At 44.4% G+C, this 15,273-nt stretch overlaps 1 protein-coding gene across 1 annotated transcript in view; it reads right to left on the bottom strand.

Moving 5' to 3' along the window:
• Positions 1–7,684: 7,684 nt before the first annotated feature.
• Positions 7,685–15,273, bottom strand: part of LOC114666861 (protein kinase C alpha type-like) — a 101,213-nt gene continuing 93,624 nt past the window's right edge. The window contains exon 17 of the mRNA XM_028821891.2: positions 7,685–14,961. Within this exon, the coding sequence (XP_028677724.1) occupies positions 14,773–14,961 (189 nt within the window). The 3' untranslated portion in view covers positions 7,685–14,772. The remainder of the gene's footprint in view (positions 14,962–15,273) is intronic.

Raw genomic sequence — 15,273 nt, 5'->3', positions numbered from 1 at the left:
AATTAATTTTGGCAGATGCCTTATTAAAAAAAAAAAAGATGAAATGGTTAACTAAACAAGATTAATTTAAGCTAAGCTCAAATGTCTCTACTATTAGATAGATAGATAGATAGATAGATGTGAAAGGCGCTATATAGATAGATAGATAGATAGATAGATAGATAGATGTGAAAGGCGCTATATGATAGATAGATAGACAGATAGATAGATAGATAGATAGATAGATAGATAGCTAGATAGATAGATAGATAGATAGATAGATAGATAGATAGATAGATAGATAGATACTTTATTAATCTCAAGGGGAAATTCCCCTACTCCAGCAGCAGCAAACTGATAAAGACAATATTAAATTAAAGAGTGATAACAATGCAGGTAAAAACAGACAATAACTTATGTTAACGTTTACCCCCCCGGGTGGAACTGAAGAATCGCATAGTGTGGTGGAGGAACGATCTCCTCAGTCTGTCAGTGGAGCAGGACGGTGACAGCAGTCTGTCGCTGAAGCTGCTCCTCTGTCTGGAGATGTTCCTGTTTAGTGGATTCTCCATAATTGATAGGAGTCTATACACTACACTATTCTAAGATGGCCAGTCTTCAGTTTTGATTTAAATGGTGCGAATGATGGAAGTTCCCTGCAGACACTGTTTAGGCAGGTCTTTCCAAAGTGCTAGCAGAACCCCATTACGCTAATAGGGTCGCACGGACATAAAATAAACATTCAGGAAGTTAATGACCAAACAGATAAGACTTCCTCTGGTTTGGACCTGAAGCATAAATCGACAGGTTCATCTTCATCTTCTTCAGTAGTCTAAATGAACACGTGACGGTGCAGAGTTTGCAGCCTCGCAGCTCTGAGCCCCATCCACGTTCGAACCGGGTTGGACTTTGCACTTTCCCCCGTGTGTCCGTGGGGTTTCTTCTTGATGCTCTGCTTACCCACTAAACGTATCCCAAAGACCTGCTGTATTAGGCGGACGGGCAAATGATACTCGCAGCCATGACCCGGATAATGGGCTAGAGAATAAATGAATAAACTACAGCTGTCAATTCTAGGCTAAATATCTCTTTGCCCATTTTCTGAACTCACTGCTCTCAGAATCAGAACAGCTTGAGCTCAAGGCGCACTACGAGCGAAGCCGCAAACAATGGCCGAAACTCAAGCCCACAGGGCACAAGCACTTGGCACCAATTATTGTATCAAATCAAACGAAGGCGCCCATCATTTAAGTGTGAGAGGCAAACAAAACACCTGGGCACAATGGGGAAACACGCACATGCAGTGACTGGACCCAAGTCCCCGTGCGCCGTCAGCATGAACCCCTACGATATCGAACAGACAGATCAAACTTAATGTTACGTTTCCTCATTTGGGTACAGCAGAGAAACCCAAGCAACGACTTCACTTGACATCTTCCTAACCTGCGCACCGTTTAAGTGGGCTCTTCAGAAGGCACCCTTCCACCCCAGCTGGTTAAAGAAACTGACCGACCGCACTGTTCTGCTCGCTTTCTATTCGTCGAAATTAATTATCAGTGTGCAATAATTAAGAATTGATTGTTCCTGCAGGGCGATCCGTCTGTCCTTCCGTTCTCTCATCACACTGCCTCCCGACCTTGTTTCTGTGAAACTAGCAGCGTGTCCGTTTATTCCTGGATTTACTTTGGTTTTGCTGGCAGCAAACAGGCCGTCTCACATTTCTGTGCGTTCATTCAGAAGTATTGTATTTTACACATACAGCAACACTGCGATACCGAGATCATTTTTAATTATATAATGCCTGATCTGAAGAGAATAAAATAAAACCGCAACAGCAAAAAAATAAAAAATAAATTAAAAAGTTGCATATTTACCACATCAAAAAGCAGATACTTTTAAAAATATATTATAAAAATAAATCTGCGGTGGGTTGGCACCCTGCCCGGGATTGATTCCTGCTTTGTGCCCTGTGTTGGCTGGGATTGGCTCCAGCAGACCCCCGTGACCCTGTGTTCAGATTCAGCGGGTTGGAAAATGGATTTATTATAAAAATAAATAGTTCCACTTTCCAACACTGTTATTAGGCTTACTATAAGTACCTTTCGATCCATCTGTATCACAGAACACTGATTTTAGGCGCTAATTAACTTACTTTACAGACAAACTCTAAACGCAAGGGGTGGCACGGTGGCGCAGTGGTGAGAGGAAAAAGCTCAAAAATCAGCCAATAATAATGTTGTGGGGACGTCTTGTACAGAAGGAGACTCGCATAAACAGAGCTATGGGATGAATAATACAGAGAAACATCTTTGGATCTCTGCCCTGTGTCTCACTGTCCACAGCTCCTTCTGACCATGAATTCAAATATGCAAGAAGTGTAATATTTAAAACTCCAGTAAGGGTTCAGAGCCCCTAAAACAAAGCTGCCTCGCAGTAAGGAGACCTGGGTTCGCTTCCCGGGTCCTCCCTGCGTGGAGTTTGCATGTTCTCCTTGTCTGCGTAGGTTTCCTCTCACAGTCCAAAGACATGCAGGTTAGGTGTGTGTGTGTGTGTGCCCTGTGGTGGGATTTGCGCCCTGCCCGAGATTTGTTCCTGCCCTGTGCTGGCTGGGATTGGCTCCAGCAGACCCCCGTGACCCTGATATAGCGGGTTGGACACTGACCGGCTCTAAACGCAAAGCCTTATCATATCGTATAAGAAATAAGCATAATTATAAAATATAAACTTTCTCTGTACAGGGTTGAGGGATACCGGAGGTTATCTTTATAACCAGTTCAACGAAGCAGCCCTAAATAAAGAGTCAATTCACACTTACGACCACCTTTTACGTTGCCAATCAACCTAAACTGTGCAGAACAGGAAACCGCTGGGGCAGTGACAGGTAGAACATTTGAACCAAAGTCTTCGGAGCTCTGCGCTTAGAGGCACAGATTCCCACAGGCAATCCCCGGTTGAAAGCTGCCGAAAGGAGACGATCAGTGAGGTAGGATTACGAAACGGGGTGGACGAGCTTCTTGATGAATAGTTTCTCCACCGAATCCCTCCAACCACAGGAATGGAGGTAAAAATGTTGAGCATAGAACTGCAGCCGACATTGGGAAGGAGGTGTTCGGTGTATTACTGCATAATTTAGTTTATAGGGTGGGTCACAGAATAATCTGTCAAAATGCCGTTACATCAACGGACCACCTTACTGTACAGATTTTTCTCCACGCCGATCTGAGAGTCACGAGCTTCTGCATGTGTGACATTCCTTGGTCACTTTATTAAGTTTAATGTCACTAAATTGGACAGAAAGAGTTCGTCTTTATATACAGAACGACGAGTTAGTGTTTATATGGAGACTTTTTCTTTTGAGGCCGAACGCTTAACAAGAGGGCAGCACGGTGGCGCAGTGGGTAGCGCTGCTGCCTCACAGTTGGGAGACCTGGGTTCGCTTCCCGGGTCCTCCCTGCGTGGAGTTTGCATGTTCTCCCCGTGTCTGCGTGGGTTTCTTCCGGGCGCTCCGGTTTCCTCCCACAGTCCAAAGACATGCAGGTTAGGTGGACTGGCGATTCTAAATTGGCCCTAGTGTGTGTGCTTGGTGTGTTTATGTGTGTCCTGCGGTGGGTTGGCACCCTGCCCGGGATTGGTTCCTGCCTTGTGCCCTGTGTTGGCTGGGATTGGCTCCAGCAGACCCCCGTGACCCTGTAGTTAGGAATATAGCGGGTTGGAAAATGGATGGATGCTTAACAAGATGAACACAAACATAAATACTAAAAGTAAAGGGTGAGTGATGCACGTACATGGACGTCACTCTATCTAGTAAATAAACACTTTAGGGGAACTGACGACTTGATGGCGCTCATCTGCTGCTCGCTTTTTGCTGTATCACACACACACACACGATCTCTGCCAAGCTCTCGTTATGTTGTATAGGTATAAGTTTTGGTTAAAGTCTTTTCAGGTTGGCCACTAATACAACATAACTATCAACTATACAGTATAGTGTCATTGAGCCTTCTGCGTCTTATGCGTTTTTGAGGTCTTGCTCTATTACAGCAGTAGTAATTAAACGACAGATTCAATTTTGTAGCCGCTTAATTTCTAGCAATACACACGCCTGTGAATGTTTTCGTTTCTGAACAATTTCTGGCTCTTGTTAAGAAAGCGGACGCCACTTCGCTAAAAGTGGACGCCTAGTGTTTTTAAGATTAGGCACCTACTGTACATTGTTAAGATTAGGGACCTTGGTGTGCCTGGCCTTACCCCCACGAACCTTAAGTTCAGGGTTTGTAGTAAACCAAACAACAAGACCAATTTCTCATATCTACACGTAACAAAGAAGACGAAGACACACAGGGCCACACACATGACCAGATACACACGGAGAGTAACCAGACAGACGCCCCCCGTATTCACTTCTCTCTGTTGACGTTCGCTATTTATTTTTCTTTTCGCTGAGGTTTGCAGAAGAATGAAGACGGGTAGATGACGAGATCGACATTACAGCGATATGCAAATTGGGCATATATTTATAAAGGAGGAGTGGTTAAGTTTTTATTAATGCGCCCCCCCCCCCCCCCAACACACACACACATCCCCACCCCCTCCTTCACTAGTAGGAACAGCAGTTCTATTTTTAGCTTTGGTTCAGATGCCACAGCCAGAGTTCCTATTTATAGACCGATTAGTAACAGAGGCTTCACTGCGGAGTCCTTGGTGGGATCACGGCAGTCTTGTCAGCAGGGTCTGGGAGATACTGTCCTCGGCCATTCTCCTAGCTATAGGTAGAAAGAATGCCTAGTATTGGAACGAACCATATTTTATAAGCCGGGCTGCCTGAGGGGTTTAAATGAAGGGCGAACATAATAACCACAAATCTGACAAGGAACAACAGCCTGACGGTTACATTTCAAATTTAATTACAAGAAACACTTGCTTCTCACCTCGACTTATGCGGGAGGAGAAGAACAGATTGCCGTGCACTGTGTTAAGGTTTGTTTTCTCATTTTAACAAAAACGTCCAACAGGATGTCTCCAAACATTTTAGCGTTCGTTCATTTTTGCAATTGGGTGTCCTGGTGATTGGTGAGCCACCTTGAAAAGAGCGGAGTATATGTACTAAAACCATCATCGGCAGGGGAGGTACAGCGGCTGCTTTTCCTTAGGATGTACAATATCAATCACTCATTGTCCATCCATCCATTTTCCAACCCGCTGAATCCGAACACAGGGTCACGGGGGTCTGCTGGAGCCAATCCTAGCCAACACAGGGTGCAAAGCAGCAACAAACCCTGGGCAGGGCGCCAGCCCACCACAGGGCACACACCAGGGATAATTTAGGATCACCAATTCACCTAAACCATTGAGGCCCAGACCCCTCACGGACCCCGTGATCATCAGAGGTGACTGTGTGCAGAGGGTGCAGACCTATAAATACCTGGGAGTGCAGCTGGATGATAAATTAGACTGGACTGCCAATACTGATGCTCTGTGTAAGAAAGGACTGAGCTGGTTATACTTCGGGCGGCACGGTGGCGCAGTGGGTAGCGCTGCTGCCTCGCAGTTGGGAGATCTGGGGACCTGGGTTCGATTCCCGGGTCCTCCCTGCATGGAGTTTGCATGTCCTCCCCGTGTCTGCGTGGGTTTCCTCCGGGCGCTCCGGTTTCCTCCCACATTCCAAAGACATGCAGGTTAGGTGGATTGGCGATTCTAAATTGGCCCTAGTGTGTGCTTGGTGTGTGGGTGTGTTTGTGTGTGTCCTGCGGTTGGCACCCTGCCCAGGATTGTTTCCTGCCTTGTGCCCTGTGTTGGCTGGGATTGGCTCCAGCAGATCCCCGTGACCCTGTGTTCGGATTCAGCGGGTTGGAAAATGGATGGATGGATGGATGGTTATACTTCCTTAGAAGGCTGGCGTCCTTCAACATCTGCAATAAGATGCTGCAGATGTTCTATCAGACAGTTGTGGCGAGCGCCCTCTTCTACGCGGTGGTGTGCTGGGGAGGCAGCATAAAGAAGAAGGACTCCTCCTGGAGAGGAAGGCAGGCTCTATTGTAGGCACGGAGCTGGACAGTCTGACATCTGTGGCAGAGCGACGGGCGCTGAGCAGACTCCTGTCAATCATGGAGAATCCACTGCATCCACTGGAGAGGATCATCTCCAGACAGAGGAGCAGCTTCAGCGACAGACTGCTGTCACCGTCCTGCTCCACTGACAGACTGAGGAGATCGTTCCTCCCCCACACAATGCGACTCTTCAATTCCACCTGGGGGGGGGTAAACGTTAACATTATACAGAGTTATTGTCTGTTTTTATCTGCATTGTTATCAATCTTTAATTTAATATTGTTTTTTGTATCAGTATGCTGCTGCTGGAGTATGGGAATTTCCCCTTGGGATTAATAAAGTATCTATCTATCTATCTATCTATCTATCTATCTATCTATCTATCTATCTATCTATCTATCTATCTATCTATCTATCTATTTATCTATCTATCTATCTAAACATGCATGTCTTTTACTGTGGGAGGACTTGAAGACTCCACGCAGGGAGGACCCGGGAAGCCAACCCAGGTCTCCATACTGCGAGGCAGCAGCGCTACCCACTGCGCCACCGTGCCACCCCTGTACAATATCAGTTTCACCACCAATCACTTTGTTTTAGGGGCTCTGAACCCTTACTGGAGTTTTAAATATTACACTTCTTGCATATTTGGATTCATGGTCAGAAGGAGCTGTGGACAGTGAGACACAGGGCAGAGATCCAAAGATGTTTCTCTGTATTATTCATCCCATACCTCTGTTTATGCAAGTCTCCTTCTGTACAAGATGTCCCCACAACATTATTATTGGCTGATTTTTGAGCTTTTTCTTCTGCCCATTGCCTCCTCCCTTCAGCTTCCTCTTTACTTAAATGAACTTCCTGAATTTCTTAAGAGATACAAAAATATAGGGAGAAAACGAAATAAAATGCAACACCAAGGGTTTCATTTGTATTTCTTCCTCAGAAGTTTTTTAGCTAAACTGAACCAATGACCTTTTCCCATTTTTATGCAACAAACTGCTCAATCCCTCAAAACTCTCTTTTAACACGCTGGTAATGTTATTATTAATTAAAGGTCAGTAGGAAGTCCCATTCATTATTTAAAACGAGTGTAAAAATACAAGTAGGAGATCATGAACATTAAAAATGTATTAAGTATATATAGCAAGTAGAGAGGATGATGTGAAGTCAGGCGATGGTGCATAGTGGACCCCTGGGCTCGACTGCCTTTCACACTCCCTGTGTTTCTCCGGCTCTGCCTTAATTTGCAAATGCAACCCTCAACAGAAATTTTGGAAGCTGACTTTGCTAAAATTTGATTCGCTGGCTCGACAGCTGTGAACCTGAAGATCAGCAATACTGATGAAAAAGAGAGAGAGAGAAAGAGAGGGAGAGAAAGGGGAGAGAGCAAGGGGACGAGAGTGAGCAGGATTGCAAATCAATAACAGAAAAGAGAGACTGACAGACAGGTAGGGGTTAACGGCAACATATATGAACACCCCAGGCTGACATGAAACAGGTGACACTGACACCAGGCAGACAGATAAAAAGGTGAAAATCAACGAAATTGAGTGGCTAACATTTTGGATTCCCCGATTTCCTTGTACACAATTCATTATCAATCAGTTGAAAACACTGCACAAAGTCAGTAAACAGTACACATCACTAAATAAACAGACTCAGGCATCGAGAGAGAGAATTTATTTGTTAAAGCAGAAATATGCAAAAGCACAGAAACTACTTCATATTAAGGATAACTACATTTTAAGCAAATATTTATGTATATCCTGTTCCTAAAATACAGGATATTGTTTCAGAATTTGAAAGAAAGAAAGAAAGAAAGAAAGAAAGAAAGAAAGAAAGAAAGAAAGAAAGAAAGAAAGAAAGAAAGAAAGAAAGAAAGAAAAGGCATTGCTGTGAATATGCTGCAGTAGGCTGAACCACTGGCTACTAGTGACCAGAATATTACAGGGCTCGATTCCGAAACCAGCTAACGTCATTTCTTTCCATAAAAATGAGAATTTGGTGTCATCTGGTTAGATATCATTACCATGCACAATATATTGTTTTACTCTATGGCAAAAGTATCCATCCATCCATTATCCAACCCGCTATATCCTAACTACAGGGTCATGGGGGTCTGTTGGAGCCATCCCAGCCAACAAACCCCGGGTAGGGCGCCAGCCCACCACAGGGCACACACACGGGACAATTTAGAATCACCAATGCACCTAACCTGCATGTTTTTGGACTGTGGGAGGAAACACACGCAGACACGGGGAGAACATGCAAACTCCACACAGGGAGGACCCGGGAAGCGAACCTCAGGTCTCCTAACTGCAAGGCAGCAGCGCTACCACTGCACCATTGTGCCGCCCAGTACCACCGCTCCCTATATGCAGAGTACGCAGTCTGCGTAGGGCACCAACTCCCAGGGGGGCACCATCCCAGCTGCTCAAAAGAAATCGTTTTTATATATTATAATAATAAATTAATATTAATAATATACATATACAAATAAACAAAAATATAAACGTATATATTACATTTTACAGTGAACGCAGAGTAGGCTAAGCACACCTTATTTGAATAAAGTTCTATTTTGGCCCCTATAGTAGGTGTTTTTTTATTATTTTATTTTTACTTCCGTAATATTTGGGGTAGGGGGCACAAAAGTAAATTTCTGCTTAGGGCACCCATTTGGCCAGCAGCGGCCCTGGTGCCGCCCCATGGCCAAAGTAGCTTTCTATAATTCAGATTAAGAATATTGCACACACCTCAAAAATATTTTCTCCAAATACTCGCACTTCATTGGTTTTGCAACTGAGCCCTTCAAATGATTTTCTGGTCTTTTGGCAGTGTGAACTGGCAAAAAATAAAAGCATACAATAAAATTTAGTAAATGGCATGCAGTCAACAGACTAAATTAAACTTCATAATGAATGAGCTGTAGTAGGACACTGTTATAAAAAAATCTAACAAAAATTAAATCAAACAATTTACAAAATGCAATTAGTTTTAATTTGCACTTAAAATATCTATCATGTATAATAAAAGCAAAGAAAAGCATCTGAATCTGTTGCAGTGGAAAGGAAAACCACATATTTACACCTGTCAGGTCTGCTCCTGATAATGCTGCGGGAATGTTAGCCTAAAATGGGGAAAAAAATCAGCGGTGTTTCCTTTTACTGTGCTCGAGTGTGTGATCTAAAATGGTGATTGTAAATGTTGTTTGATCGTTTGACCTGTAGAGGGCACCGAGTGAAGTCAGAGACTCACTAGTGTTAAATTACTGGACAGAAGAAGTTCTCATTTACTGCTCTGTAGGTCTGATAAGCTTTCAAAAACTATCAAACTCAATGAGGTGCACATTTGTTTAGCTGTATTTGTAAATATTTAAAATGTGAGATAGCATTAAAATTAAAATAGAGTTCTTTGCTTCAATAAGTTACAAATACGCCAAGAGACTTTTACCAGCAGGGGAACTGAATGTAAAGTATTTTCAGCCGGTTCCTCAATAAAACCTTAAACATACTGTATGATTTGAGGTACATTTTAAACATGCCAGTCCAAGGAGTCATCTAGTAACAGTGAACAGTGTAAATAGCGTTGTTGAACGCCATTAGCCCTACTACATGGATTAAAGGGCTTAAGAAGACTGCCATCTTGGCATATTACCACCAAGGTAAAAAGCGTTAGTTAAATGTTAATAGCGAGTTTGTACTCATCTTGTTGGTGCACAATAAAATGCATAAATATAAAATCAGCTGCAGACGTTCCTTCATTTTGTCCTGTATTATTCCACTTGTTTTTCTATTCGTCATTTGAAAACAAAGTGGGTGGCATGTTGGTACGGTGACTGGCACTGTCACTTCCCAACTTCAGAGCATCAGGTTCAAATTGTAGCCCAGTCACTTTGAGGAATTTGCATGTTCTCTGTGTCTTCATTGGTTTTCCTGTTCATTTCTTCCCACTTCAGAAAGATGTTTCTCTAGTATATAAAAAAAAAATCCTGGGATGAGATGAGACGAGACTTTTTAGCCTGGGACGAGACGTGACTTTTTCAGAGAGATACTTTCAAGTCCCGTGAGACGAGACTTTGTTCCAAGAGATTTCACCACGCCCGGGGCCGGAAATAAAAGACAAAGAGTAGAAGACAAAATAGAACATCGTAAAGAATTCAAAAATGTTGGTGCGATACACACACAGAGCAGGTTAGAGATAATCCATCCATCCATTTTCCAACCCGCTGAATCCGAACACAGGGGTCTGCTGGAGCCAATCCCAGCCAACACAGGGCACAAGGCAGGAACCAATCCCAGGCAGGGTGCCAACCCACCGCAGGACACACACAAACACACCCAGCACACACTAGGGCCAATTTAGAATCACCAATCCACCTAACCTGCATGTCTTTGGACTGTGGGAGGAAACTGGAGTGCCCGGAGGAAACCCACGCAGACACGGGGAGAACATGCAAACTCCACGCAGGGAGGACCTGGGAAGCGAACCCGGGTCTCCTAACTGCGAGGCAGCAGCGCTACCCACTGCACCACCGTGCCGCCCAGTACCACTTCCGGTTAACGGAAATAGCCCAAAAGTTGATAGACATCTACGTTTTGTACCTCATACTTGTATGCAAAATTTGGTTGAGCTAAGTGAAAGTGTACACAAGTTATCGTCTTTATACACACACAGACAGACAGACACAATTCCAAAATGGAATTTACGGATTCAGGGAGGTCTAAAACTTCGAGATTCATCAAAATCTCAAAATGGAATTGTTGGCAGATTCTCGAATACGAGAAAGTAAAAAGTGTGACAAAATTTTTGTGAGTCTTGATACTCTTTCTGTCCTGCACATCTAGAGGCAAGAAAAAAGACTGTTAAAGTGGTCCAATGCATCTGAGCAGACCCCACAACCTAATGCAACAAGCTGGCGCCAGTTCTCCCTTTTTCCCTCAACATCCATACTCCAGTCACATCTAATCCTGCTGTTTACATGAATGTTTTTAGAGGTGAGTGTAAAGATGAGGTGAAGGTGGATTAAGGTTCAGAAAGCCATCATCTCAAGAGCAAACAAAACAAATGTCCGAGCAGAGAGATCAGAGTTTAGAGTACAAAGTCAAAATTCAAAAGGTGGGAAAGCATAAGAACACACTGAAAGAAAAAAGATGAATTCTGACAAAGGTCAATCAGCGTTCATTTAACACCCCTACATAAGTAGGGTTAAAACCCAAGTGCCAAAGAGTAAGAAAAGGGGTTTGGACTTAAGAACTAAAAATTGTCAAGACAGCATCACGAGGTCAAGAGGTGGTGCGATGCACAGAAGGAATATGGCAGGCAGCCTTTCTCTACAGCAGAACCGAAGGGCATGAGCTATGAAGAAAGACCATAGCATGCCGAAATGAACACATGATCTGGACAGATCTGGCATGTGGCATTGTGGTGTAGCGGGTCCACAGCTCACGTCAAAAAGGCCACTTTTTAAATAAATAATTGCTGCACTCGCGGCTTAGAGGGGGGGGGTGCGGTATGTGTGGCCGAGCGGTTCCCGGGTGATGCGTGATGCGGATGGTCCTCACTCAAGTGCACAGGTGAGGAGTCGTCCGCATCCGTAATTGATGCCGGGAGCTGCTAATTGCCATACCTGATCCACGTCCCTGTGATAAATAATTGAAGCGTGAGGCGGCTAGGAAAGGGAGAAAAGATAAGAGAGAATGACGGAGGTTAAGGGAGAAGAAGGCTGGAGAAGTGGGGAGCCGGTGCGAGCGAGCGAGCGACAGCAGGCGCGCTTGAGCAAAGGCAGGCAGCTGGAAGGACAGCCCTGAGAGAATGTTTGGCCAATACTCAGGGTGGATGGATTGAGCTTTTCAGAGGAGGAGTGACTAGGATCATGGACGGCTCGCCACGTAAGGCCAAGAAGGCAGCAGTAGTCATAGAGGCTTTTGGGCATGAGCGTGAGCGCCCTGGCCGCTGGGGGAAGGAACCCAAGTCTCGGTCCGGTTGGAGCCCAACATAGCCGGGGGATCAGAGGGCTACCGGACCAGTACTGAAGGAGCTGCATTTTGCTGGTAGTGCGACTCCTCTGTTGCGGGGCCCGGAAGGGAGAAGCAGGGGAGTAGTTGGGGTTAAGAAGTATGCACCGGATTTTTTAAAGAAAGACTTCTTCAGGCCGTTATTTTAACCTCGTTGTTTTTAAAAGGATGTAATTATTGGATTCATCTCTGTTTTAATGGATTATTATTTATTTAAAGATTTGTGATGCACTGCACTTATTTCTTTGGACACTGTTTTAGGTTTTGGTTTTAATAAAAGCACTTTTTGCTCCATCCCCTTGCTTCATTGTTGATGTCTTCACTGCCTAGCTCATCGGTGACATTACCGACGGTGTCGGGTTCAGAGCTCCCAGAAGCAAGACGGGAGCATGAAGCGGAACCCGTATCATCACAGGCATATGTCACCACACTCGTTTTAGCTAAATGTCTTGTTGAGATTTTGTCCAAGAGGAGTAAATGAGCTGTTAGCTCTGGCAGCTATTCATGTCTATGGTACAGTTAAGAAAAAAATCCTCCATGCTCAAAACGTATATGATAAGTACAACGATATTTGGTTTGAACTTGAAATAAACTGGTACTGTATAATAAAAAAGCTGCAGTTTTAATCACACATCTATGCAGAAGTTGCACTTTTGAAGATGAGTACACATTAACTCTTTCAGGGCTGAATATTTTTTCCAAAAAACATCGTTTTTTGAAAAGCAATGGCTTCACACAGAAATCAACATAAACCGTCTGTTGCTGCGTGCTGTGGCTGCCAGTTTGCGAAGAACGTGCGGCAGGCATGTTGCCAGGCTGTCTTCGCTTGGCTGGGGCAGCAGCAGTCACCGTCACAGTGCATTGCAATCTGATTTCTACCTCTTAAGTGGCACTCCTCCCAAGCAAACATTGCCACAGGCATGTCAACTACGTGAACCTGTTCAGCACCACGATTAGCTGGGGACCAGTCAGCTGAAGCTGGAACCTCACATTCATTTTCGATTGCTTGTATCAACAAGTCATAGTCCAATTCAGAGAGAACAGGCAAAACGTCGTCCACGAAGTATGTTGCTTCACGCATCCACTTCTCTCACCAGATGTCAGGGCCATCTTTGCCATTGCTTGCGCCTTGCTACTCACGGGACAGCAGGAAATCTCGGTCAAAACCAACGAAAGCCAACTTTCCTTCTAGCAACGAGAGTCCAACTAAAACATAACAGTTGGTTTTGTCACAGGTTACAGTTGATTACCATCGTCAACTCCTCCTTTTGACAAAAGTTGGCATCAGCCCTGAAAGAGTTAAATACTATTAGGTTTAAATGAAGCCACCTTCTCACGGGTGTAGGTGTCTCACCAGCCTCTCCCGTCAGTTCTCTCTGTAGTCAGGAATGAGAAGCATTTCCTCAGAGCTAATAAAAGGGCTCCTTCCTTTACTTTTACTCACAGTTCTCCTCTCAGCCTATCGATTGTGTGATAAGGGTGAAATCTGAAAACATAAAATGTAGAGATACGCTGGGGTTTTCACCTACAATTTTTGTTGACACTATTCATCTAGCTTTCTTAATTCATTACAGATGGGTGAGCTCAAGACAGTCACGCACCTGTTCACATTTAAATACAGGTAAATGGTGGCACGATGGTAGGCCTCATAGTTTCTGGGACTAGAGCTTACTATCTCCATCCATCTATATCCTAACACAGGGTCACAGGGGTCTGCTGGAGCCAATCCCAGCCAACACAGGGTGCAAGGCAGGAAACAAATCCCGGGCAGGGCGCCAGCCCACCGCAGGCTTACTATCTCCCACATCCCAAATATGTTCATGTTAAGTAAACCATAAATTTAAAAATGGACAGCATTAGTGAATGTAGATACTGTATATGCTCTGTGATAGACTGGCTTCCCACCCAGGACTGTGTCTAATGATGCTGATATCATCTCTCAAATAGAATATGCAGGATTATCAAATGACAGATGGTTGCATTATTATTTAAGAAGCAAAATGGTGTTGCAGTGGTTAAGGTTTCTGAACCACAGCTCCAGACAGGGCTTGTTATCAGGCTAGTCTAGTCTGTATTCAGATTTCATATTCTCCTTGTCTGATTATGGTTTCTGCCTCCATGTCAAAGTTAGGCCTGTTTGATGAGTACAAAACCTCACGTGAGGGTTGTGTATACTGACATTCCACCCAGAGATGGTTCCTGTCTTGTGGTTATAGCATTGACTGCAACCTCCAGAGCCTCACAATCCTAAAATGCAATAAATGGGAATCAGCAAAAAGATGTTTGGGCCAAGGCGGGGTGAGTATTTTGTCTGATGGTTAAGGTTTGTGGATGGTGAGGAGAACTGACCCTACAGTGACCAGTAATAAAATAAACCTGGATCGAAAAATTGTTTTCAACCGGCACTGCAGTCTCTAAGCGTTCCCTGGGTCTCACTTTCATTGTCAGCACACATAATGGGCGAGAGAAACAGCAGGTGGGCCTACTACAAAAAGTCTCTGCAAAGGTGTAAAGCAAATGTCATTTTTAGATTGTGTAGTGGTTTGAGGCGAGCACAGCAAAGATCGAATCCTGGAAGACCTGACAAAGAAGACTTGTATGTGGAAAATTGTGAACAGTGTAAAGCCTTCTCCATATGCAGTTGGAGTCAAACACAGTACCAGCAGCAGAACATCAGATGGTGTTTCTTGTGGACCACTAATAGTGTCAGAAGCCAAACTAATCTGACATCAGACTGCTGACATGGGGGCTGATGCCAGGCTAACACGCTCACTAGGATGAAGGAATTCAGGATTAACAAAGCTGAAGCCTCGGAAGTCATCTTGGTCAAGGGAGGCCAGGACCAGGCGGTCAGGTGGAGTCAGCACAGGAGCAGCACGTGTGAAGAATTTGTCAAAGTTCTCTCCATTACGTCCTCCCTGGAGGCGCAGATGTGAGAAAGAAAGTAAGTGAGTTATGGTCATTTGTTAGCAGGCTGGTACTGTAAATTCTAACACAAAGGGGCACAGCTATGGCATGCTATGCACAGGAAACACAGAAACCTGGAACTTACCATGGGTACTAGGGCCATGAGTAGGAGCATTTATTGTATTTTGTGAAGTTATTCATCTAGACTATCAGATTAGTAGCAACTGGCCTGCTCCAAAACATGGGCACAATAAGTAGGAGTAACATGGTGCTTTCCTAGGTCTGTACTACTTGGGGTGCTGCTGAGAAGGGCCACCAGCATA

This window comes from Erpetoichthys calabaricus, chromosome 16, assembly GCF_900747795.2.
Source record: "Erpetoichthys calabaricus chromosome 16, fErpCal1.3, whole genome shotgun sequence".
NCBI classification, from domain to species: domain Eukaryota; kingdom Metazoa; phylum Chordata; class Cladistia; order Polypteriformes; family Polypteridae; genus Erpetoichthys; species Erpetoichthys calabaricus.
This window is presented reverse-complemented; position numbering and strand designations above follow the sequence as displayed.